At 40.1% G+C, this 27,095-nt stretch overlaps 1 protein-coding gene across 3 annotated transcripts in view; it reads right to left on the bottom strand.

Moving 5' to 3' along the window:
• GABRB2 (gamma-aminobutyric acid type A receptor subunit beta2) overlaps positions 1-8,627 on the bottom strand; it is a 213,401-nt gene extending 204,774 nt beyond the window's left edge. For 2 of the 3 annotated variants that reach the window (XM_045551238.1, XM_045551236.1), the window contains exons 1-3: positions 7,088-7,164; positions 6,842-6,933; positions 5,739-5,806 (exon numbers count right to left, since the gene is read on the bottom strand). In XM_045551238.1, coding sequence (XP_045407194.1) covers positions 5,739-5,806; positions 6,842-6,933; positions 7,088-7,164 — 237 coding nt within the window. Of the gene's footprint in view, positions 1-5,738; positions 5,807-6,841; positions 6,934-7,087; positions 7,316-8,411 lie in introns of those variants that run through there. The other variant, XM_045551237.1, reaches the window with a different exon arrangement.
• Positions 8,628-27,095: the final 18,468 nt, after the last annotated feature.

Genomic DNA, 27,095 nt, shown 5'->3' with positions numbered 1-27,095 from the left:
ACAAAAAGATTCCTGCCAATTTAACCACGACATCTAAAAATATTTCATTCCGAAGCCAAGCTTTCAGCTCAGGAGCATTTTTATTGAGATCACATTCTTCCGATGATCGTCTATTGGGCTGATAGTCACCTGAGTACATGGCACGGATACCATCACTACCTTCAAAAGAGCTCATGACTGTATGTCATTTAGGAATTACGCATTTTCCTCATGGTTTTCTAGATTTCCAAGTTTTCCTGGATATTGTTTTTACAAAACAGAGCTACTATAACAAACCAAGCCAGATACATATGAACCTTTGAGTTGGAAGCCAACTAAACATGTCCCTTCTCATTTCAAACATACTGAAACTGAGACCTAGCAATTTAAATTACCAACCCAAGAACACTCAGGAAAGCAGCTGGAGTCCACACTGGGTGCTTGAGTGCGAGCCTGGTTGGTATTCAGCCTTCATTAAGTATGTTCATAGAACATGCATACATCCACATACAGGTATATCTCAGAGATATAGCTGGTTCAGTTCAAGACCACCACAGTAAAGCAAATATTGTAACAAAGCAAGTCACACAAATTTTTGGGTTTCCAAGGGCATATAAAAGTTGTGTTTACACCACACTGTATCTATTATGTGTGCAATAGCATTATGATAAAAATGTACATACTTTGATTTAAAAATACTTTATTGCTAAAAAATGCTAACCATCGTCTGAGCCTTCGGTGAATTATAATCTTTTTTGTGAGCGGAGGGTGTTGCCTCCATGTTGATGGCTGCTGACTAGTCAAGTTGTGGTTGTTGAAGCCTGGGGTAGCTGTGGCAATTTCTTAAATAAGACAACAATGAGATCTGCCCAATCGATTGACTATTCCTTTCATGAAAGATTTCTCTATAGCATATGATGCTGTTGGATAGTATTTTATCAACAGTAAAACTACTTTCAAAATTGAAGTCAACCCTCTCAAACCACTGCTTTACCAACTAAGTTTATGGAATACTCTGAATCCTTTGCTGTCGTTTCTACAATGTCCCCAGCATCTTCACCAATTGTAGATTCCATCTCAAGAAACTATTTACAAGGAGCAACTCCTCAAGCATTCAGGTTGTATGAGATTGCAGCAAGTCAGTCATCTCTTCAGGCTTCACTTCTAATTTTAGTTCTTTTACTATTTATACGACATCTGCAGTGACTTCCTCCCCTGAATTCTTCAACTCTACTGTCATGCATGAGGGTTAGAATCAACTTCTTCCAAACTCCTGTAAATGTTGATATTTTAACCTTCTCCCATGAATTACGAATATTCTTAATGGCATCTAGAAGGGTGAATCCTTTCCAGAGGTTTTCAACTGAATTTAGGTAGATCCATCAGATGAATCACTATCTATGACAGCTATAGCCTTACAAAATACATTTCTTACATAATAAGAATTGAAATTCAAAGTTACTTCTTGAACCATGGGCTGCAGAATGCTGTGTTAGCAACATGAAAATATTAATCTCCTTCTAATATCCATCAGAATTCTTGGGTGTCCACATGCACTGTCAATGAGCCATAATACTTTGAAAGGAATCTTTCTTTTCTGAGCAGTAGGTCTCAACGGTGGGCTTAATATAGTCAGTAAACTGTGCTATAAAAGGATGTACTGTCATCCAGGCCTTGTTGCTCCAGTTATAGAACGCAGGCAGAGTAGATTTAGCATAATCTTAAGGGCCCTAGAATTCTGGAATGATATATGAGCATTGGCTTCAACTTAAAGTCACCAGTTGCATTAGCTGCACTAGCCCCCAGCAAGAGAGTGAGCCTCTGCTTTGAAGCTTTGAAGCCAGACGTTGACTTTTCCTCTCTATCTATGAAAGTCCTCAATACCATTTTCTTCCAATATATAGGGTTGTTTTGTTTACATTGTAAATATGTTATTTAGTGTAGCCACCTTCATCAATTATCTTAGCTAGATCTTCTAGATAAATTTCACAGATTCTATAGCAGCACTTATTGCTTTACCTTGCACATTTATGTTATAGAGATGCTTCTTTCCTTAACCCTCATGAAACAGCCTCTGCTAGCTTCAGATTTTTCTTCTGCAACTTCCTCACCTCTCTCAACCTTCTTAGAATTGAATAGTTAGGACCTTGCTCTGACAATCTGGCTTTGGCTTAAGGGAATGTTGTGGCTGGTTTGATCTCCTATTCGGACCACTCAAACTTTCCCCATATCAGCAATAAGACTGTTTTGCTTTCTTATCTTCCATGTGTTCATTGGAGTAGCACTTTTAATTACCTTCAAGAACTTTTCCTTTGCATTCACAGCTTGGCTAACTACTTGATGCAAGAGGCCTAGCTTTCAACCTGTCTTAGATTTTGACATGCCTTCCACACTAAGCTTAATCATTCCTAGCTTTCGATTTAGAGACATGTGACTCTTCCTTTCATTTGAACACTTAGAGGCCAATGTAGGGTTATGAATTGGCCTAATTTCAATATTGTTGTGTCTCAGGGAATAAGGAGGTCTAATGAGAGGTAGAGAGACCAGGAAACAGCCAATCAGTTGATCAGTCAGAACACAAACAATATTTATCAATTAAATTTGCTATCTTGTACAAACACAGTTGATAGCTTATGTTACATACTAATATCAAACGTCAATGATCACAGATCACCATAACAGATATAATAATAATGAAAAAGTTTGAAATATTGCAAGAATTATCAAAATGTGTCACAGAGATATGAAGTGAGCACATACTATTGGAAAAATGGCACGTATAGACTTGCTCAGTGAAGAGTTGCCACAAATCTTCACTTTGTAAAAAATAACGCAGTATCTCCAATGCAAAATAAAGCAAAGTTCAATAAAATGAGATATGCCTGTTATCATTTTAAAAATTTTGGTAGTCACCTGAGATAGGTAAAATGAGACTCTTAATCCCCTTTAACAAGTGAGGATATTGAGCCCATCTAGCTGTGAATACCCTCAGGATGAACTAAATATCAGAAGTAGAACTAGTATCTAAGGCCCTTGATTCAGTTCAAGGTCTTTCTATTGTTGTCTTTTACCAGGAGCATCGCACTGACGTGGATACTTATGCATTCAGTACAAATGAGTCAATGACAATTTAAATGGTCTGGTGCCTACCACTCTTCAAAGCAAGGTGTGTTATAATAAGAGAAAGTAACAATTACCAGAGGTTGCAGTCCACAGAGGGAAATGAGGCAAAGACGTGTCTGCTAATCAATTTAGAAGTTTCACTTAAATAATCAATCAACCATTCTTTCAGGACTGAATCTAATCAAGAGATCTTAACACTTTTAGACCTGTATACCTGGGATAACGTACCATAAACATTTCCTTCTTTTATTTAGGTATCACTGATGGAATTTCCCATCTGTTGCTCCAAAACAAGTAACCATCTTTTCAAAAACACAACAACAACACACATCATGAAAAAGTTTCTTTGAAGGATTAATTTTAGGTCATTAAGATTGCTAGCTGAAATAAATGTTCATCTTTCAACAAGTCAAAATGTGGCTTGGCAAATCCACGGGTGGTAGTATTAGGCTAAGAAAGGAATCTGGCTGGGAATTTTCAACACTTGGTTCTTCTAATCACTAATGCTGCAATGCTGTCCCATTTACAACCTGACATTTATTTTTGCACTTTCAACATCCCATGATTTTTCAGCAACAGGAAATAGCTTTAAGTGATGACACCTTGCCTTAGCTGGATCTATATTTTGACTAGCAGGTCTTGGCATTGTGTCCACCTCAGACACCTCTCAAAAATGTTGCATGTAGGCAAAAATGAACAAGATTTAAAGGAAAAGAAAACAAAAACTCTACCACTCTAAACAACTTTAGGATATAATACACCTACGTTCTTAGCTAACCTATTATAGCAACCTCGAATCATCTCATGATTATCTCTTAGGATTCTAATTTTCCTTGACTTTTTTTCCCCACAAAATCCCATTTTTGTGACGCTCTAAAGAAGGAGGTGGGAAAATAAAACTTGGGACGAGGAGAAGAGCATAAATAAAGCAAAATGCATAAGAGAGAAGTCTGATTCGATCACATGTAGGACACACAGAATCACCCCTGATTACTGCATTACTTTGTTTTCAACAACAGAATTTAGATTCCAGTTCCTTGGACTTAGGAGTCACCCACATTGGACCATTTTTTATTCTTATGCTGAAATTCAAAATATAAACTCATGAAAGGCCTCTAATATTCCACAAAAGTGAATATTTGCTTATGGGAGAAATTAAATAATCTCCCAAGAAACATTCCCAATCCACACAGGGGATTTTCATAATGTGAGGGAAATCTATAGTTCTGACACATCCAATATTGTCTTTAGACTGTAGTTTTGTCCTATATGATAGAAACTTTCCCAAAATTAGAATACAAGAAGATTCATGTCATTCAAATATTACTGAAATCGTCGCATATTACCTTGAGTATTCATAGGGTATAAGTGTAAGTATTCATATGCTTTAGAATCTTCTGATACCTCAGGATTATCACTTATCTTTGGACAGAGTATAAGGACTGTGCTGATTATTGAGCTTTTTCTTTTGGTTTGAATTCTGGGAATATGGAAATTTGTGGAATGTTGACAGCTAACTTTCATGCCCTGCTGGCTGGCTTAGAAGTGTTTTGCATAAAAGCTTACACACTATACCCCCTTCATTAATAATTCATCCAATTTCTAGACAGAACTCTTCCATAACACAGTCTTCTAAAATGTACTGTGTGCTATCAGGATTGAAAGTAGCACTGGAATTTTACATTCAAATGTAGCCTATCTAGAGGGAATTTTCCAAAGGGGGGAAATTTTAAAAATACAGAGTAAGACAGTCACTGGAGAAATGTCCCAAGTAAGTGGGGATATCTGAACACTTGTCATTGTCTTGCATGTCTGCAGTGCTCCAATATGGGCAGCAGGGGTCGCTCCTGCACGAAGCAAACCCCCTACACGTGTTTCCTGGTTGGGAACACACAAGCTTTTTCTCTTAGCGCTTGCCCCAAGTTCAAGGAAGTAGCCACTAAGGAGTGCTGCTGTCAATAAATTGTACAAGCTTAGGATGTGAGGTGAATACCATTGCTGAAGTGACCAGAGATAAGACAGGGGTCTGAGCCTACCTTTTGGAAACCGGGTAGTCAATTTTTATTTTATTTTGGTGGCAAGAGGGTTAAAGGAGGCAGCAAGCAATGGGGCTGGGACATGGAGGGGAAGAGTGTCATTAACAGTAAGAGGTGATCTCCCAAAGCAACAAGTCAGCATCAGTATTCCAGGGTCTGTTACAGTTTAGTTTGTAGGTTATATTCTCTTAAATATCAAATCAAAACCCTCTCCTCTTCCCCTGACCTCACCACAAACCCAGAAAATCACGTGATGAACTGGGTTTCCCATTATGCCTTAGGAAATGTGGCTTCTGCTGGGGTCTCCTGCACGTGGCTGCATTTTACAGGTGAATGTGTGATGTATTTACTCCCTCTATGCCAAGTCCCAAGTATGTGAACCAGGTTGAAAAAAAAAAATCATTAGGAACAAGAAAGAGCCTTCTCTGTAACCTCAAACAAAAAAAAATTTGGCCAGGGGATTCCAAGGCAAAATCCCCTGCTCTAGCCCCCACCTCATACACATACTCACACACACCCCACCCTAACAGCTACCTCCCTCCTCTTCCCTGTCCCCAAATGAAGGTCTGCAAAAATATAGGCATAAACCTCAATACTCACCATATTTACTTCAGAAACCATATCGATGCTAGCAATGTCTATATTCATTCCCACAGCCACGGGAGGACCTGCAAACCAAGATAGTCAGCCACGTGATTTCTCAGAACTTCATTCATTCTTTGCAAGAGTTGTCCCTGGGCATAGGACACTCTGTCCAAAACCCCTCTGCACTGCTCACACTCAAATTCTTCAATTTCCTGATCATTTGTACAAAAGGAGGCAGGCACTCACTCCTCTAGGAAATGCTCTATTGAATATGCACACACGTGTGATGATGGAAAAGGGATTCCAGCTCTGTCTACATTATGTATATGTCTTAGCATGTGAATACATACAACACACAGAAGCACAAGAATCTTTCTAACCCAAGGGACTTTTATACATTGTTTATATGTTGCTCTGCAACCCCCTCCTCCTCATTCTTTCCCACCTGCCTTCTGTGTGCAGGTTTTAACTCTTTGGGCTTCAGAAGAGAACTGAAGCAAAATTAAATTGGTCTGTCAGCTTATCTAGGGCTGCAGCCAGAGGTCCTTCTCTCCTCCACTCCCCTCTCTCCCCTCCCATTTCCCCCCGTACTCTCCGATTCCCCAATCCTCCCCTCTTCTGTGAGGCTTGGAGAACTGGATGATATCCAGACATGAGCCACTTTAAACCATGGACAGAAGTACTCTTCCAAAGTAGGCGGGCACAGGGGGTTAATGCCACCTCTCAACCAATTGCCTGCACATCTTGTCCTCAAAAATGTTCAGGATGGCCTTCCGTAAGGCAGGTTCTCTGTGCACAACATTAACTAAACTTAAGAGGTTTACATCTCAAGGAAGCAAAAACCAGTGAAGCTAAGGATTTATAACAGTGAAGCTAAAACACAATAGTCACCAAATTTGAGTACACCCTAAGAGGGGCGCATTGAAAGACCACCCAAGTGCTGGATAGTAACAAACCCGCCTAAGTTTGGATCAGTTTCTCCATATGGTAAAACAGAGACACATTCAGTTCACCACATGCACCCACAACTAGGGAGAGGGAGGAGAGCGCGCACAAAGCTCAAAAGACAGCTTCGGCTATCGCTGGACCGTTTCTTATTTACAAGGCAAGCCCATTACCTCCAAAATCTGGTCTCAGACGAATGTCATAGCCTTTCAGGAGTCTATCCACCGTCTCTTTAACCAGCGACATATTACTAGGGTCATTGACACTAAAGAAAGAAATGACAATAAACAGGCATCAATACGAAAGCAGGCACAGCGTCTTCAGCATCTAATCCTTACTACATTTCCCTGCTCACAGAGGTATGCAGAGCCCTTCAAAGTGAGAAACGACAAAAGAGAAACACGCTGAACAGCACTTACCTCTGCGCACAGACAGCGGCGATGATTAAGGGGAATGACCAAATCCCAAAGTAGCTTCTTTTCCGGACTCTCCACATCCCTTTAGTTTTTGATGGGATTGAGGGTTTCACTGAAGAGAGGAGATCCAACTTAGTCTGCCCAGTGCAGTAATTCTAATGCGAGGCGCATGCGCACGGCGTACCAAAACATCAAAGGGGAAGCGCGGCTGCCAGAGACCGAGAAGATATCCTTGTTTAAAAAAAAAAGAAAAGAAAAATTAAAGGGGAAAAAGAAAAGGCATATATATGTATAATGTATACATATTTGAGTCACAGAGAAAAGTCATCCCACAGGAGCATCTAGAGTACATTCTTTGTTGTCCTTTCGTTAAGACAAAAACAACTCCAGCCTCTGGTAAGTTTCGGTAGTTGCAGGACGCAGTTTTGCACCTCGCGGGTTGTGGGTTTTTGGGGAGGGGTGTGTGTGTGTCCTCTTAATTATGCAAAACCAGATTAGGATTTTAAGGAGAGCAGGTGTGGGGTGCGAGCGGAAGATGGGCGCCGGGCAGCCCACTTCTGGTGTCGGCAGGAGACAGGGCAAGGAGTCTGAACTTTGCCTCCTTGGCCAACGGCATCCCTTGCCTGGGGCAGGAAGGGGACGGGGGCGGTAGGGGTGCGGGGTAGGGGGGTGCGGCGAGGCGCGGGGGAGGGGACTTTGCAGGAGTAGAGGGGGAGGAAGGGAAAAAAAAACCAATAGGAGGAGTGCTGAGCAACCCGTTGGATTTGGGGCGGGGGGGGGGGAGGCGGGTGGAGAATAAGAACGAAACGGAAAAATAAAAAAAGAAGAAAGGAAAAGAATAAAATGATTCTTGGTCGTTTTTAGGAGTCAAGGAGCAAGGTTTTCTTCACTACTCACGAGCAATTTCTTTCTCCTCTCCTCACCCTTTGCCCCCTATTCCCAGAGAAGAAAACCTCGGGGTCCTGGTTTCTCGCCGTGTGACGTCCCTGACCCGCTAGTCAGGGTTATTTATAGCAGGGGGGAGGGGGAGCGGCGAGGGGAGCAAAAAGGCAACGCTGTCTCTCCAGGTTTCGGTCGGATTCTGCAGTGGGAAATTATCAGTGGGCAGGGTGGGGTTTGCACGAGGGGCAGACGGGACGTGGAGGCGCGAGAGATGCGAGTGACAAGCGCCCTAGCGCAGGTGCCGGGGACGAGAGGGCGTGGGCGGCGGCACCGCGCGGGGAAGGCAGGTGCCGGGTGGGACGCGCCCCGGCCGGGCCCCCCCCCGCCGCCCCCGCGCGCGCACACACACGTGCAGCACCCCCCCCCTCCTCCAGCGCCCCCTTACCTCGCGGGCCCGCGCCCGCCGCCCACTCCCGCCGCGCGCCGAGCTGGCCCCCAGCCCCCGGCCAGGGCAGGGGAGGCGGACGCGCGGCCGGTCCGGGGTTGCGCCTCTGGATACGAGCCCGGGCGGCCCCCGGAAGGCAGGGGGAAATGAGGAGGGGTCCCCCGCGGGACTGGCAGGGCACCGCGTTCTCCCGCGATCGCCGCGCCACCTCGTCCTCTCTTCCTTCTCCCCGGGCCCGGGGGACGCGCACACCCAGAGGCTTCCTTTTCCCCTCCCGCTCGAGCCTCGGGCCGGCTCTCCCGGCACCGGAACCCGGAGGAGGCTGCAAGCTTGGGCTGGAGGGCGGCTGGGGGGGCGGGGGAGAGACTCGATTCACAAAAGAAATCTTTCCTCCGCTGGAGGGAAAAAGAAGTGCCACTGGCGCCGGGAGGTGCTACGAGCCTGGGGGCATCCGGGCCGTCCCAAGGTGCCGGGTCCCGGGCTAATCTCCGGGTACTGCCGCGTTTATTTAGGCACGCGGGAAGGCGGGGGTACGGCAGGTACTCCCGCCACCCCAACCCCAAACACCCCCTCCACCCCCGATGAAGAACTGGGAGGGCCGGAGCTCAAATCTTTATTCTGGGCACCGATGCTTAGCCTCTAACTACTCTACTACTACTAATCGTTGTCACCATTAACTGAGCGCCTACTATGTGCCGGAGCGCCGCATTAATTTATTCTTACAATAGCAGTGTTTAGCTATCACTTCGGTGTCCCCTTTTATGGATTTAGAAATTGGTGCACTGAATCTAAAGAACTTGCCCAAGGTCACTCAGGTGGCAAGGGGTGAAACAAGGATTGCACTTGAAAGCCAGCGTGCCTAACCACCGGAGGAGACAGTCTCCACTCCGGACACCCTCAAGTCCCCCATCTCGCCAGCTTTAGCCTGTCGCTGCGGCCGGCCGAGCTCACCGAGCCCGCGGCAGCTGCGGGAGGAGCGGGCGCGCAGACTGGACGAGGCTCGTCCCGGCCGGTGGCTACGGAGAGGAGGGACAGCCAGCCGGCAGGCTCGGCGGCAGGCGCGGGCGTCGCTCGGCAGGCTCCGGAGCAGCCGGGACTCTTGGGGTCCCCGTCCTGGCGGCTCTGTTGACCCACTTACCTTCCAGTAACCTTTTGCCTCTGCCGGCCCGATCAGAGGATCATTGTGGGGCAGCTTGAGGGGCGGGGGCGCGATTCCATGGGGAGTGTGAAGGCGGGAGGGCCATGGGGGAGAATCCGACAGCTCCCCCGGGATGGATGACAAACAGAAGGGAAAGCTATGTGCCTTCTCCGACCAAGGGAGTTTCTAGGTTAGAGGCAGGTAAAACACAGCACCGTGAACACAGTGCAGAGCTACAGCGTGGTGTCTTGCCGGGCTCCGAGGCTCATATGAGCCCATGCAAAGACACACACACACACACACACACACACACACACACACACACACACACACGGTGCTGGGGAGGGAAAGATCTGTAAGTCTCCCATCTGTGCTTACTCGGATCGAGTTACAGGCAATGGAATATAGACCTATGACCACGGAAAACTGTTCATTTTCTTATCTTTCTCTTCACTATTACACACAATGGGAATCTTTTGCACTAGCAGGGAAAAAAAAAAAAAACGGAAAAAAGTTTAGATTATCGCCATTGTCCTCAAAGGATTCCCAAAGCAGTTTGAGGCACTAGTAACCAAATGATGAAGCCCTAGAAAGCTCCTCTCACACTGGAAAACATCTCAAAACAGGGTTTTCCTTCTGACCTAGTTACCCATGTACTTTCTGAACTGTCAGCCCCTTTCTACTTAGACCCACTTCCGTTTGAGTTGAGAGAACAAAATGCAGTAAACAGGACAGACCACAAACACTGTCACCCATCTAGAATAATAATAATAGCCTGGTGAATGATTAAACAATGATTTATTGAAGGCCTATTAAATACAAGAAATGAAGGGAGAGAAGGGCAAAGATTTAAAATAAAAGTAGCATCCATCTCAGCAAGTAAAATAGCATAGTGCAAACTGAGTGCACAGAGGCAGGGAGGTAACCCTTTGAGTTCAAAGTCCACCTCAAGTACTTAGTAACTTTGTAACTTGCATAAACCGTTTAACCTCTAAGCCTCAATTTCCTCTTCTGGAAAAAGGAGAAGAAAAATAGTATCTTCTCCATGGGATTTTTGTAGAGTGAAGTCAATATAGTAGCATTTGACATGTGATTAATACATATTAGCAATCTTTTAATGAATAAGCCATAATGAATGGACAGGGAAGAAAACAAGCTGTAGTGGCATTCAATTATGAAGACTGAGTAAGTATAAATTTGGTGCAATTATTATAGATTAGCTTAATAAGAAAAGAATAGACATTTCAAGGGAATTAAGGTAAGGTTAAGAAGGAGCTTTATTGAAAGACCAAAACAGCAATCAAAATGAGAAAAGATGAAAGAATATTTGTTTTCTCTGTGCAGTAACATCTCAGAAATATCACTTACCAATAACAGTAACTTCCATAATTAAAAATGTATTCCTTCTAGTTACAAAACCTAAGATCAATTTATGCTTAAAGTGGGTCTTTATTGTATAGCAGAATCAACACTGGGCATCACGCTGGAAGAATTTGCTGATAAGGTTACCTAGGAAGAAGCAAAATCAAAACAATAATATGGAATCTGGAGTTATGTCCGTTTCTGGAAAGCATCCTAAAGATCCCAAATGTAGAATGAGAAAATAAAGTGTAAGTACTCTGAAGGGATCATATTTCAAAGTTATCTCTTAACATAAAACATATAAGTGCAAAGTAAAAAGTCACCAACTGTCTTCTCTTAGTCATTACAAGAATATTTATTTATCATTCTGTAAATATGATAGTGGGCCCCTATTCTTTGTCAAACATTATTGGATAAGCACTGGGGATGATATGCTGAAACGGCAGACATGTGGTCCTTACCCTCTTGGAATTTACACTCTAGTGTGGGACAGAGCTATCATAGAAGTAATTACATGTGTAGCAAGCAAAGTGGGAAAGATAGGAGATTATGGAATCCATACATGCTGCAGATAACTCAATTTGAGGATTTGGATGAAATGATGCTTCAGTTGAGATTTAAAAAAATAAGATAGCCTAAAGAATTGGGGGAAGAATGGTGCAGGCAGAGGAAATATTATGTGTAAATGTCCTGGGCCAAGACAGAATGGCATAAATGAAGAATGAAGGAAGAACAGTCAGACTAGAAGGTGGGCAAGCATGACTGTTGCCACAGTTGAAGAGCTGGGCTGGAGCAATTGGGGACCATTGACGGGTTGAAGCAGAAGAACATCAGGTTGAGTTCTGATCACACTGGAGGAACACAGGAATGGCTATAAGGGACCTGGTAGGAAGCTATTGCAGGAATCCAAGTTAGAGGTGATGTTAGTCTGAATGAAGATAGTGAGAACAGTGAGATGAAGAGAAATGACCACAATCATGTGGAAAAACTGCCTAAACTTTGTGATAGATGTGATACAGACAATGAGAGAGAAGAAGGATTTAAGGATAATTCATACATTTCTGGCTTGAGCAACACAGTGGAGGTGGTAAAAGAAAGTTAGTGGGGATGATACATCCAGTTTGGGTCCTGTTGAGTTTAAGGCACCTGCTAGCCATCCAGGGTACACTGGATGTTTTAATATACACACCTGAAACTCAGAACTGAGAACTGGGCTGGGGCCAACACAAAATCTCTATGTTCCACTCTGACACTGTATTTCCCTTTCCTAATTTAATTTTTCTCTTTAGAGCTCATAACTATGTAATCATAACCGTATTTTACCAATTTTATTTTCATCTTCCTGCATGGAAAGAAAGTTAAAAGAAACTGTGAGTTTTGTCTGCTGTGTTCATTGCTGTATTCTAGTACATAGTGCTCACAGCAGATACCTAATGCATATGTTTTGAATGAATGAGTATGTATTTGATGATCCTGAGGGCGCAAGCAACTTAAATCATGGGAGTATATGAGACTAGTCCCTGGAGGATGAAAAAAGTGAGAAGACTGGAAGATCTAGATGAGAAACTTCTAGTAAAGTACAATTACAGTCACTGGAAGACTCAACTCAGGATTGGCCTCAATGATTGGAGGCAAACTAGTGTGGTGTGATCAAAGCCAAGGAAAGAGAATATTCTGATAATGGAAGGAATAATCAACTGTATTAAATTCTTTCAAAAGTTTTTTAATTTTTGAATAGGTATTACATGTTTATGGTGTGAAATTCAAACAGTAAGTCACTCTGTCCCTCTACATTCATGATTCTCTCCCTATAAACTTACACAAGTTTCTTTTTTTGGTTTTTTGGTTTTTTTGCTGGGAGGGGGGAGTAATGAGGTATTCTATGCCAAAGCCTTTCCTGTGTTGATGAACAAGTATGAAATATGTTCACAGGTGCCAGAAAGACCTCTCTGTCCTCCTGCTACTGAGCATCAGTGATGATGATTTTGGAGGAGGTTCTCATGGAAGGTGGGTTACCTGTTTTGCATAATTGTTTAAACTTTTGAGTTTTTAATTTTTTAAAAAATGAATAAAGGATCTCTTAGCTTTGAATACTGATGGTGGTCTTTGGAAATAGTGTGCAGAAATTCCAGTAATATTGACGAGTAGGGAGAAAGTCAGAAATAACATGTAGAAAGAAAATATATGTTTATTACTTTCAGTACCTACAATAGCACAAACTTGCCAATTACTAATAAAGTGCTGTCAAGTACATGGCATCCTGGACCTACTATAATATACAAATAAGAACTCTTTTAAATAACTTTTTCATTTATCTTACATATAAATATATCTTTATTTTTATATCCTTTTTATATAAAAGGATATGCCTAGAGTAGTTTAAATTTTATTAAATATTGTCTCCTATGTTGGTTAAAAATACCCTTTATTTATTTGTCTGGTAAACCTTACCTTCATAGACACTAGAAAAGAAGATTCTCCCTCATTACTGTAAATTTCATGTATGGGCTTACAGGTTAATGAGATTTTACTGTGCAGAATTAGACATGTGAATTCCATACCCACTGAGTCCTGTTTCTCCTTCAGTATGTAAACCTCATAATAAACCAGAGTTTCTGTAAAATATTTGGCCACAGGAAACCTTGTAACATATAAATCAATTTAAACTATTTAACCAAAAATAAATATTAGTAATAATATTGATAATAAAATAAGATCAATCTGTCAGACACTGTTTCAAGTGCTTTATATTTTATTTAATCCTCACAATATACCTGCAATAATGTTCATCATTTTATCCCCACTTTATGTATGAGGAAATAGAAGCAGAAATTAAGTAGCTCAAAGATCACATAGTTACTGAAAAATGTTAAACGACTCAGGCCTTTCCTGGTAACTATGTGATTTTGTAAATGAAACTCCTGTAGATTTGTCTACTCTACATTCTCAGCTTGTCTCACTTACAGAGTTAATATCATAGAAATAAAATCTCTGCCCAGGCAGAGGATCTCTGCACTTTAACAATCAAATGACTAATAGGAAATTTTGAGACTTGAGTTTCTGGATGTCTTTTGAAGGAGCACTACCTCAGATTAATCGATCTTCAAGAGTTTAGAAAGAAAAATGCACCTCAGAGTACAAAATGAAATTAGTGATGCTTCAAATGGAGGTAAAATTATTATATGAGGAAATTACCTGAGCTCTGACACCCTGGGGATACTAATTATATTCGCACACAGTCTCGGCAGTAATAAAACACCATATCCCCCGCGCTACAAAAGGATGAAACGGGAAGAAAGCCCTCTTTACCAACTACTTCTCCCAACCTGATGGGGGAGAAAAGATGAGCCTTATCAATGCAAGGAAATGAGCAAGACCAATGTATAAACAGGCACCTGGAAAAGCCTGAGGAAGAATTTCTTTAATTCTCTTGGAGGTTGGTTTCTTAGGGATGGCCATTGAGAGGTGGCCAAAGATAAGTCACCCAATATGTAAAATAGAGTTTTCCAGAATCTGGGTTACACTTCTCCCAGGCCTTTCCCACTGTTCCTTTAACAGAATTATTAATATTTATCCACTTAGATACCATAGTTAGAGAGTCTAGGGTTTATGAGCCTTTTTAGAGTCTACAAAAATTGAAATTCCAAAAAATGTACGTATTGGCTCTAAATTTAAAAAAACAAACGGTAATGTTGAAATTAATTAATGAAATGTCTATAAAATGTAATACTGTGTCTATAATTATACAAAATTAAATTTAACACAGGACAGTGATATTTTAATATGCTTTATATTGTGTGTCAAGAGGCCTCCAAAAATTAGAGGACGTGGATGTGTGATGGTTTGTTTCAAAAAGCCCCAGGTATCTACAGCCTCAGGCAAAGTTAATCTCTTCTGACTTTTGTGCATCTAAAGCCAATTGCAGTGTTGTTCTTTTTTTTTTTTTAAGTCTCCTTTGGAAGTATGTCCTTTGCTAATTCTGCAAGAAAGATGACTGTGTTTTACTCTTGTTTTTATTATTCAATGTAGTATATGCAGTCCATTTACCTAACTTGTATTAAGTTCTCTGTAATTGACAAATTACAGTTATAATTATTATTTATAGTAAATACTGAGTGCTTGCTTGCTCTGTGATGATCACCAACAACTAATTACTCATTTAATTCTTCAAAGATTATGTATAATGTAGTATTCAGTGTTCTTAGGGTTGTCAGTGACAGAAATCAAACTCAAACTTCCTCAGGCAAGTGAACAGTAGGTCAAGTAACTGAATAATCAAAGATGTCCCAGCTTTCCTGATGGGTGGATTCAGAAGCGTAAACTGTTTTGTTTCTTAATTCTGTTTTATGAAAGTAGGCTTCATTCTCAGACAGGGTCTCTTCAAAGATGACCAGCTGCTCCCCTTCAGCAACCCTGAGAGGATAAATAATTTAGTAACTCCACAATTACAACATACGATCTTCTGTGGGGGTTGGATCATAGTCCTGTCTTCAACCACCACATGCTCTGGTTGGTGGGCTTGTGCCAACCCCTGGTCCTGACACTGGAGTACACCATGCCCAGACTATGTGGACTGAGAGCGGTTGAGGTGTGATTACCCAAAGAAAGATCATTAACACGCTGTTACCGGAAAGAGGAGGAATGGATGCTGAATGGCAAAAGCCACAGATGTCTACTATGGGTAAAATAGGTGTCATTACTAACCACGTCTTTTTGATCAAAAAAAATTGTGATATAGGGACTTGAATATAGCTCAAAGAAATACTCAAACTCATCATATCTATCTTATAAGAATGCCATTGTAAGTGGCCAAAAAGAATGAATAGATGAATGAATGAATACATCAATCTAGGATATCTGAGATCTCATATTCACGTCAAGTGTGGATAATTGCTACTTACATTTTAGCAATTCACATAGTCATGTGTGAAAAACTCACTCTGAAGTCTGTTTGAAAATAGTCATGGTATAACTGAATGGAATTGCTAGAAAAATTTAATAATATTATTTGCAAGAATGACTAGGGATAGAATGCCCAATAATTGAATATTCAAGTTCTGACAACTATTAGTAAAATATTGTAATGTTAATGTTATTAATAAATAATTGCATTAGCTGCACTTATATAATAAGACTTTTTTAAATATTTGTTGAATAAGTGAACTTTTGAATGAATGAATTCACAGAAACTTTTTTACTCTCTAAGCACTTAAGTAAAATATGTCACATATTAAAAATCATAGGATAGTTTCTCAATTTTTAGCATATAATTTTTCCTTAATAAAAATATACCATTGTATATAATATTTAACATGTAAGTCATTGCTGATATGAAATGACCTTTTCTGATACTTATGATCTAACCTCACTATACTTCATTTAATTTTCATAAAATACTATGAGGTAAGTTCTAATATTATCTGCATTTTACAATATTCTAAAAGTGTTAAAGGCTTTGCGATTAAGAAAAGCTTCATTGCAGAAAAGGAAGAATGGAGAATAACTAGTCAAAGTCTGTCAAACTGAAAATTTTCTTTAATTGGAAACCTAATGAGTAGGTGCTAATAACCACTATTTTCTTTCATTTGTTTTAGCATCATTCTCCCGTAATAGAAACTGCATGAAGACATGTTTTGTTCCTAGTTCCCGAGAAGATGAATTTGGCTTTAGCTTCAAATAAATGATTAAGAGCTGTAAGTACAAGTGTTCCTCCTGTGGGTATGGTGTGTACTGGCATAGAACAAAGTCATTGGTCTATGAGAAAAAGTCTCTTTCAGACAAGCAAACCCAACAACCAGTTTTTACCAGTGTTTATTTTTTTTAATGTAATTTGTATTAATGGGAGTTAAGAATTAAGTGATGAGCTAATGTGTGCTTTGGAGCTTTGGTATGTTCCAACCATGCATTCTATCCAGAATTGGGTATGTCAACCACTGATGGTTCAAGAGATGTTTTTGAATATTACGTGGATATGTGTTATAAATTTAAGGAAAATAGATAAAGTAGCAAAAAACGTGGTACTTGGGTTTGACAAAATAATTTAGGTGGTATGCAAACACTTGGGAATCTTGAACTAAACAATTTAGGCAGGAACCATTGGCCAAAGTTCTGTAGGAGAAAGTCTCATAGTTTAAACTGAAATGAGGGCCTTCTGACTCTTAAACATCTGTGATCACTGCAAGTCGCTAGTGTGGGTGATGAACAGTCATGAGACGTAAGGTGAACCTGAACACCATCAGACAACAAGGCCATCTTTCTGACATGGGTATCAAATCTAATTCAGCGATTCAATGAATATACGGAGCCTCAATGTGTGTGGAAATGTTGTGCAGGGAGCCAAAAGATGAATTCGATAATATTTTTCCCTTCAAGGAGCTTAATTATAGTATGTCGAAGAAGATAACAAAAATGATTACTGTAAGCAACAGAATATTAATGACACAAGAAAGGCATATACTAATAAGAGCATAATCCAAAGGGGTTGCAGGGAAAAGATCAGAGCTGGTTGGGAGTAAATGGGAAAGCCATTACCGAAAACATGCTATTTGAAATGGACTTCAAAGGATGGGCAAGATATTATTGCAGTTATTAGTGGGTGACGGGAAAGTTTGAGATAAGTTTCTGCACAAATGTAACATCTGCCTAAAAAAGATAAGCAGCTACAAAGTTGGCCAACTTGTGGAGATCCTTGATATCAGCAGGAGGATTTCAAATTATGTAAATCGCTGCAGGGTGCCCTGGGATCCAGCCTTCCTTCCAACATTTATCAGCTATGTTGTAATTGCTACATCATTTTGATCAGGGATCAGCAGAATTTTATGATAATAAATATTTTAGGCCTTGCAGGACACTCAACTCTGCAGTAGTAGTTTGAAAGCAGCCATAGACAAACCTAACCTATAAAAGTGGGTCCTGTTTTAAGGAACAATAGAGAAGGCAAAAAAAAAAAAAAACCACTACTAGAAAAACACAGTAAGATTTTACCAGGAAAGAAGACAAAACAAGCAAAACACTTCTCATATCATGTAAATAGGCACTAGTGATTTGAGAGGGTCTTTTAAGTCATTCCATAATAAAAGGGGCGTAACAGTATTTGGAAGGAATGGTGGTGCATCATAGATCATTTTAATCTTCTTGTGAAGTTGAAGTGACTGGAGGAAGAAACCTTAGATCTCAAATTCTTCTAAAATTAAACTGGAAAAGCACTTTAAGAATTTACAGTAAGGAACCTGAATAGTAAAATGATTGCTTATCCAACTGTTTTATTTTCTTCTCTTGAGAGCTGGGGGTATGTGGTACCCATAGAGAAGCGGCCTGCCCCGTTCCATTCTTCTATGTGAAGAGGAAAGTATAAATGGGAAAGGAGAAAAGAAAACTATTAAGATGTTATTTCAAGTAAAACTGAATTTCTACTAGTTCCTGGGAGAGTAATGGTAAAAAAATAAATAAAAGCTAAGATTTAAAGATTTAAATAAATCATGTATCAAAATAAAACAACTTTTGAAGACAGAAAATCAAACTCATAGATTTGGAAAAACTCTCAAGCAATCACTGCTAGGTAAAAACAAAATTTGTACGAACTTTTAAAGATAAAACAAGAAACTTCAAATAGAAATCTAGTTTGTAGCAGGAGTCTCTGATCTATACTTTTAAACAGGTTAAGCTACTAAATGTTCTCTGTTATTAAGGGAATGCAGAAGACTGTTAGTACAGCCTCTTAGGATGCCCATAACTAATAATTATGAGATGAAGAATAGCACAATTCTTAAGGAACTTGCACTTCAGAGTTCAGTTGTAGGATCAAACTCAGACCTCCCCTCTGCATGGCTTTTTCTTGAAATCTCCCCTTTCTTAGTTTCCTCCTTTCCCTGTCTTTTCTTCTCTTGTTCATCATTTGCACAGGAGTCTTTCTCCCAAGATCTGCTTCTGGGAATTGAACCTAACACCACCGATGGAAAGTCTGAGGTACTTTCTAGGGGGGGGAAACCTTTATTTTTGGAAAATAAGATGTCATTACTGGAGCTCTGCAGAAAGGAATGATACCATGAGCTGTATAAGAACAATAGTTGTGGCTAGGTGCAGTGGCTCATGCCTGTATCTAGCTAGCACTCTAGGAGGCTGAGGAGGTAGGATCACTTGAGGTCGGGAGTTTGACACCAGCCTAAGCAAGACTGAGACTCCGTCTCTACTAAAAATAGAAAAAATTAGCCGAGTGTGGTGGCATGCGTCTGGAGTCCCAGCTACTCAGGAGGCTGAGGCAGGAGGATCTCTTGAGCCCAGGAGTTTGAGGTTGCTGTGAGCTAGGCTGACACAATGGCAATCTAACCCGGTGACAGAGGGAGAGCCTGTCTCAAACAAACAAACAAAAAAAGAACAATGGTTGTGGTTTTTTTGTTGTTTAATGCTAGCCGTATGATTGGTTTTTGTTGTTTTTTTGTTTGTTTGTTTGTTTTGGTGGAGGGGCAGTGGACAAGTTACATCCTTTGCCTGACTTTCAGTGGTCTCAAATGTAAAATGAGGATGTCAAATTAGGTAATATCTAAAGCTCCTTCTAGATGGAAAAATTCTATGATATAAACCAGGGGTTGGCAAGTTACAGACCACTGGCCAAATCTAGCCCTGCCTCCTATTATATAAAGTTGTATTGGAACACAATGCTGCTTATTAGTTTAGGTATTGTTTATGCCTGATTCCATGCTACAGCTGCACAACTGAGTAGCCTACGCTACTCTGCAACCTTGTGAAATACATAACATTATCATTTGCAACATTATGTTTTAAATAGATGTGGAAATTGTGACAAAGTAAATTCAAATAACTTGCCCAAGTTTACAGGAAGAGTAACGGCAGAGCTAAGATTCATATTCAGCTGATCTGCCTCCATAATTGGTACTTTTAACCTCAATGCTAACCTGCCCTGACTTGGGAAGCCCACAATGAAAATGGATGTGAAAACCTTCTGACTCAGAGTAACTATGTTGTGTTTGTTTTGTTTTTAGTAGCGGGGTTGACATTAACAGGAACATACGTAGAAGCATGGATGGAGGAAGGGGGATGGAAATCTGCAAGATCCACAAAGTTAGAAAATAACACCAACAATAAAATATAACCTGCTTATTTTTCCACCATCACATGCAGACCTAAAATGCGGTTTCACGTTCCCTTCATTTTTCCTCCTGGTGCAAATCACAGACACATTTACAAACAAATTCACAGCTAAGATGCTTGACTCGGTCCTCAGCACGCCAGCATCCTGCATCTGTGGAGAACTAATCATTTTATGTCACTTCTCACTTCTCATCCCCTTCCCACTTCCTTTGAGATTGCAATTCTGCTTAGGCAATGTGATGAATGACAATGCCAAAAGTAGATAATTTTGCTTTTAACAATCCAGAGTGTTACAGTACAGCAGCACACTGTTTTGTGAATATTTTTTTGGTTTTTAGTTACCATTGACATTAATCTCCTCAAAATATATTTGTGCATCCTTTTCCACTGAGGTGAAGACTCATTTGAATGGAATAAGTTCATCTGCTAACTTAAATTGAAGAAGGAGGAAACATCTCAAAGAGGAAAGAATGGAAAAGCAATTTTCAATTTATTTTCCTTAAATTATAGCTAGAATTAAGATCATAGAGGAGTAGGGATAACTAATATAAAGTGTTTTAACAATCACAGATCACATGACCTCATCCCAAGTTATTTCTCTCTTCCTAATGCATGTAAAGTGGCTGATAAATTTATTATTCTGCCCAGGTCAGAACTTTGTAACATTACCATTTTTAGCAATATTTGGGTCTGTAATAAGATTAAACTAATCTTTCTCTGTCTCTCTCTGCCTCTCTCTGTTATATATTGCCATTATTGCCTGATTGTCTGAATTCTTAATTGTGCCAGCCACTGTGCTTAATACTTACTGTGCTTTACTTCATTCAATCTTCCCATTAAACTCTGAGTTTAGGATTGCCATCTATAATTTTCTGATGAGGAAACTAAGGTTGTAAAAAGTTAAAGGACTTGCCCAGGGTCACACAAGTATAGTAAGAATATAATAATATATTATTATATGAATGCAATAATAATAATGATAGTCAAAATTCCAACTCAGATCAGTCTGACTCCAGGTGGCAACTTTAAATACTGTACAAAACCCAGAACACTGTACAAAAACTCAAATAGTAAAAGTTCAGAAATCCTCAAACATTAACGTGAATCAAGAAAGCTCTAATTGCCAAGTGGAGAACAGACATGGATGATTCTAGATCATCAGGGTGAAGGTAAAGAACAGACTGGTCATATTAGTCATCCAAGTGGTTAGAGAAATAAATCTTCAACTTGACCAGGACTTGATAGATATCAGAGATTTGGGGATAGTTGTCTGATGCCCAGAATAGTACCTGGGCCACAAATGAGGGCAGAAGGACCTGTTAACTCGAGAACTTTTATTAGCATGTAAGATATAGGGGAACCTGACTCTGAAGCAGACAGTTTCTGAACTTGGAAAGGGAATCAACACTTACTAAGTACCTACTCTGTGTTGAGCATCGTGCATAGACTAATATATGTCAGCGTATTAAATGTTACTCACAAACGTACAGGAAACAGAGACCAGAGAGGTCAATTATTAGCTGCACAGGCAGCAAGACAGAACACGGATATGGGTAGCAGTGGGAAGCTTGCTTGGACATGACTATGAACTAAAAAAAATGTTCCTTATATGGCGGAACTATAAGCTTATAAAAAAGGTTCTGATAACTTTAAAAAGTTCAAAAGTTTTGTTTATTCTTGAAAATTAAAGGAGAGTGGGGAAACAGAGTATCACAGTTTTGCAAAATACTTCCATTTATTATTTAAATAATATTTACTTATTTTGAAAGACAGGTGTACTATTCTTCACCAACATTTTAATGCTTTGTATGTTGTTTAATCTAGATATATAAACCATTGAATCTGCTTGAGACTGGAAAAATGTAAGGAAAAGCTGTAAGGGGAAAAAAAACCTCTAATATCTCTTCATGAGTAATGTAAAAAGTTAAAAACAGGCTGTTTAAAAATATAAATTGTGCCTCCCTAATACTTTATTTTTAGGAGGCTTCCCCATGAAGAATATAATGCAGTTAGAATCTAACCTGATTTGTCAAAAAATTTTCACTAAGATTTGACCAAAAGGAAAACTGAATCCAAAATGAAGAAATAAGCCCTAGAAGGTGTTAGAATTGATGATGAATTCCTGTTGACAGTCCACAGGCACCTTTTAAGAAAAACTAGTAACTATGGCATCCAATTCCCTTTGCTTAAATCTACAGCACTATTCTGAGGACTTTTACAAATGATGCCTTTATATTTCAGCCAGGCTCATTTTTACTTGTCACATTTTTAGGCCGGTGTTTCTTTCTTCTATGGTGGTGATTTTACTAGTGCTTTCCTCCTGCTCAAATTCAGGGAACGCAGTAGGTCATCTAATAAAATCCTTTTGCTCCCTGGCCTTCCAGGTGCTCTACATTACTTCTGGAATCTCACTTGGTTCACTGTCTCCCTCTCTCACTATGTTCCATCAATACTGGCCATCCATGCCAAGCAAGCTAATGCCTCTGAGCCCCTCTGCCTGGAATGCTGTTCCCGTAGATCTTCCTGGGGCTAGGTGGATATCCAAGTCTCATCTCACATATGACCTGCTCAGAGGGGCCAACCGTCTCCCTTCCCAACACCAGTCATTATTGCTCTATTACATTACAGCCTTTCAATGTCTTCTCTGCTGAACTGTATTTTTTAATGTGTTTACTGATTGTCTTCTCCCATTAAAATGTAGACTTCAGGAAATTGTGTCTACATTAGTGCCCAAAGGATCTGGCTATAGTAGGTCTAAAAGAAAATTGATATTGAATCAGCCACTAAATTTCAAATCTCTCTCTCCATGAATCTTTCTTCTTTGACTCAATATTGTTGTTTTCTTCCTCTAATCAGCCATAAGAGTTGCACATTTTTGAGAATGATTATGTGAAACATTTTGCATATATTATATATTTTAATCCTTACAACAACTCAGCAAGAAAACTAATATGACCATGGAAACTGACAAAGCTAATGAATATCAGAACCAGATTCCAACAAAGGTCAGATGATTTCAAAGCTGATCATCTTGTCATTAAGCCATGTAACTATTGGCTGTCTGAATATTAAAGTGGGGCTCTTGATTGTGCTTAGTAACTAACTTTATCACATGCGGTGTCATCAGGTTTTCTATCCCTTCCATCCCTTATCTAACCGTGAGTTTAATTTTTGTAATCTGGGTGTGACTGGGAGTTCCTTGGGTACTTTGTTATGAGTTTCTTTTGCATTCCAGCAGCAACTAGACTCATGTAGGGCACAGTTTTAGACATGTTATCAACGCTTGCTGAAGTGAATTGATTAAATAGATAGGTGGCACAAATAAGGAAAATTTAGGAAGCTCTTGAGAGTACATGATGGTTCTGTGTTGAACGGAGTCTACAGTCCAAGCAAATGTGGAGCTGGAGTCACCACTATATATCCCTTAATAGGAACCACTGGAAAAGTACAGTTATATGTAAAAATTAACCAGCCTATTCAAAATTCACTGAAGGAAATTGACTTGAGATGAAATATTTCCCTCCTGGATTAATAGGTTATATCACAAAACTCTCATCTCAGAATTAACTCTTATCCTCAGGTTACTTTCTGCTTTGGGGAAATTTTATTGAATTTACATTGATTCTCAGTGACTTCTTGCAGGTAAATGGCTTTCCAAAAAACTAGAAGGTTCTTGAATGGGAATACTGCATATTGTGTTGGTTATTTATATTTAAGCATCAGTTGAAAACACTCCAGTGAGGAAAAGCAACAATTATACATACGTTAGATCACTTAGTAAGGCTGAGAATTAAGAAAAAACAATGTATTCTTATGGAATTAAAGCAACTTAAAAACGCTTAACATTCAATGCTTTTAATGAGCATCTACTATGTGTCAGGAACTTTTTAGGCACAAGAAATAAAGTGGTAAACAGACATTATTTCTTTGTTCAAGAAAGACACATTTTAATGGGGAATCAGTTACTGAATAAATAAAACTGCAAGTAGATACACAATAAATTGTGATACAGTGTTTTAAGAACAGAAGGAGAAATTGTGAGGGGAAATTGCCAGGGCTGGGGGAGGCAGTGGTGGAGTAGGGTGGTGGAGTTAGAGGTCAATATGCTCCATCAAGAAATTACATTTAAATTGGTATCTGAAGTGTTACCCAGGCATAAGGTGTAGTGATGATGTTCTGGTGGAAGGAGATGAGTGGAGTAGGGGGAGATGAGTCTAGTGGAGGGAACAGTAAGTGTGAAATCCCCTCCCATTCTGAGATAGGAAAAAAACTGACTGAATTGAGCAATTCCAGTAAAGTGGAGTATAATGAGCAAGCAACGTGAGCATAAGACGTCCACATTTGGTAGGCGACCCAAATGAGATGGAGTGATTGACAGTGGCTGTTAAAAATACCTTGTGATGTGTGCTTCTTGGTAATAGGTCTGATTTAATCGCATGGCTCTGTTTTCATTTACAAACTCCTCATGAATTCACTTATTTCATTATTTAAAGAGCCATTACCAAAGGGCTGCTATGCACCGCAATATACACTGATGGCATCCAGAAATGACCAGTCACACTAAAGCAAGTTTGAACATTTCCAAACTGAGTCACAGAATATATTATTTTCAAAACATTAAAAATACTTTGTATTCAACATCCTTGGGTCACTATAGGAAGGATGAATGAATCTACAAATCATTCTCAGAATTTGTGATTTGGACCAAGTATCAAGCTCTATGTCTCGCTCTCTTGGGTTGAATCCTGGCTTGACTACTTCCTAATTTTGTAAGTGTGGGCAAGTACATTTCTTCTGTTGAGCCTTCATAAAGTGGAAATAATGGTAAAAACTTAGCTAACACACAGGTAATTTATGGGGGAGGGTGGGGAAGGGGTGTAGGATGCCTAAATAGAAAATGGACATGAAACACGGGTCCAGTGTTTGGCACATAATACAGGCTTAATAAATAGTAACCATTATATTTTACTCCACAGAAAGAACCAGAAAAGTATTTTTTTATTGTAATTCTCAGTTTGAGGGCATGTACTTGACTCTTGTCTGATTGTTGGAACTGCCAGAAATAATCATTTGATTGGTCTGGGGATACGGCTGGGCAGCTGTCGTGGTTAAAGCTCCCCAAGTGATTTTAGAATGTACAGTGATGCTTGCAAACCACTGACCTTAAAGGCTGCTGGAGGAGGGTGACAACATCCTGCTCTGCTCTGCAGGCTGACCTACCTCAGGTAAGAATTCAAATAAGTGATGAAATCGCCAAAGGGCAGGTGAAAGAAGGCACAGGCTGTGGTGTTAAGGAACCTGAAATATTCATGTAATGTGCTCCCACGGCCTTGTTTGCACTACATTTTCTGTTTGTTTGGGGAGAGTTTCTAACTGGTGATGAACATTCAGTTTCTCTCATCCCTGGGATCCTAGTTCACACTGCCTCTTTGCAGAAGCCAGTGACACCAAGAGCTAAAATTACTCTTTAAAGTCATTAATAAGAACATCTTTGCATCATAAGATATTAGTGCATTCCATAGTCTCCCAACAGCTTGAACAAGTCTACATATGTCTGAAAATCTCTGATGGACTTAAAGGAGTATCTCAAAGATTTGAGACTGTAGATCCCTGTGCTCTTTCACAAATACCCCCCTTTCCTCACTGTTGCTGGATGGATCTTCCTACACCATCCTGTTGGTGATGTCATTCACCAGCATGAAAACTTTTTTCCAGTGGCTCTCCACAACTGCAGAAAAACTTCTGTTCCCTCAAAAATGGCTTTCAAGTCTCTTGACTTTCTGGGCCAGCCGTCATTTATAGACACGTCAACATTTGTCTCTTGTACAAACCCTGTGCTTTAGTCAAATGATCATTTACTGTGCTCTGAACATATTTTGTGCTTTTTAACCTCTATCACTGTGGTTCTCAAACTTTCATATGCATACAAATCACCTGGGAATCATGGTGAAATACATACATGTATTGTATGAGTCAGGGGTGGAAGCACAATGAGTTTCTTCATTCTTAACAAATTCCCAGGTATATGGTGCTGATGCTGGAATTCCACTGGGGGAGTGAGGCACTACACATAGGCTAATGCAATGTCTCAGGTGAACTAGATTACGTTATCTTCTCTTCGCCCATCTCATTCCTATTTGTTTTCAATGTTTACATGACCGAGTTAGTCCTTGAGATAATATTATTATTTTTCCTTCAAGATGTCTCTTCTTTCCCATTCATCCCACAAAGATACATGGTCTTGTGTGATTCCTACCTTATCTCAGGAGAGATTTGGGTTTCTGGACCACAAGAAAGATGGCTTGCAAGATACATCCTAGTCTGGTTTTTGTTTTCCTATAGCCTAAGCGATTGAGAAAAATTGTGCTGAATTTCTTGTGGAAGAAGAAATGGTCTGGCTCTTTGAGGGGCATCCGGCAGTGAGGAGAATTCCCTGCCTGGGAAGGCAATGGAGGTCTGAGGAGGCCACACCACTGAGGAGGTGGCCATGTGCTATACTTAGGACACTGGAGCCCTAAGAACATGGCCCTCAACCATGCCCGAGAAGCAAGCACCCCAGGCTTGACCCATAAACTAGAGAATCTTGGGTACCTGAGGAGGGAAGCTGCTTCCTCCCTGTTTTAATACAAACTCAGAACCTCTTTACAAATGGTGGGAGGTGGAATAAAAAATGACGATATTAGATGTCCCACATATTGGGGAATTGGAACAGGTTTTATGTTGATTTATAGAAAGTAAAGTTACACTCTTTTTAAGGCTCAATGTTTGAATTAAGGTTCATGTATGTTAAACTTATTTCGGACCCAGTGTCGCTCTGAAGCCCACTTTGGTGTACACAAGGGCATCATGACTGAGGGAAGCAGCCCTGACTTTGGAATCCACTGAGTCTAGGTTTTAATTTGGGGTGTACGTGGGCATCAGAGTTCTCATTTGCAAAAATGTGGCTAATAACACTTATTTCACTGAATTTTTGAGAGGACTGGAAATAATGAATTTTTACCATGTGGCATGTAGTGTATAGTCAGTAAATGTTATTCTTATACTTACTGCTTCTACTACCATTACTACTACCAGTA

This window comes from Lemur catta, chromosome 5 (assembly GCF_020740605.2).
Source record: "Lemur catta isolate mLemCat1 chromosome 5, mLemCat1.pri, whole genome shotgun sequence".
Lineage (NCBI taxonomy): Eukaryota > Metazoa > Chordata > Mammalia > Primates > Lemuridae > Lemur > Lemur catta.
The sequence above is the reverse complement of the archived record's forward strand: the minus strand, read 5'-3'. Positions and strand labels throughout refer to the sequence as shown.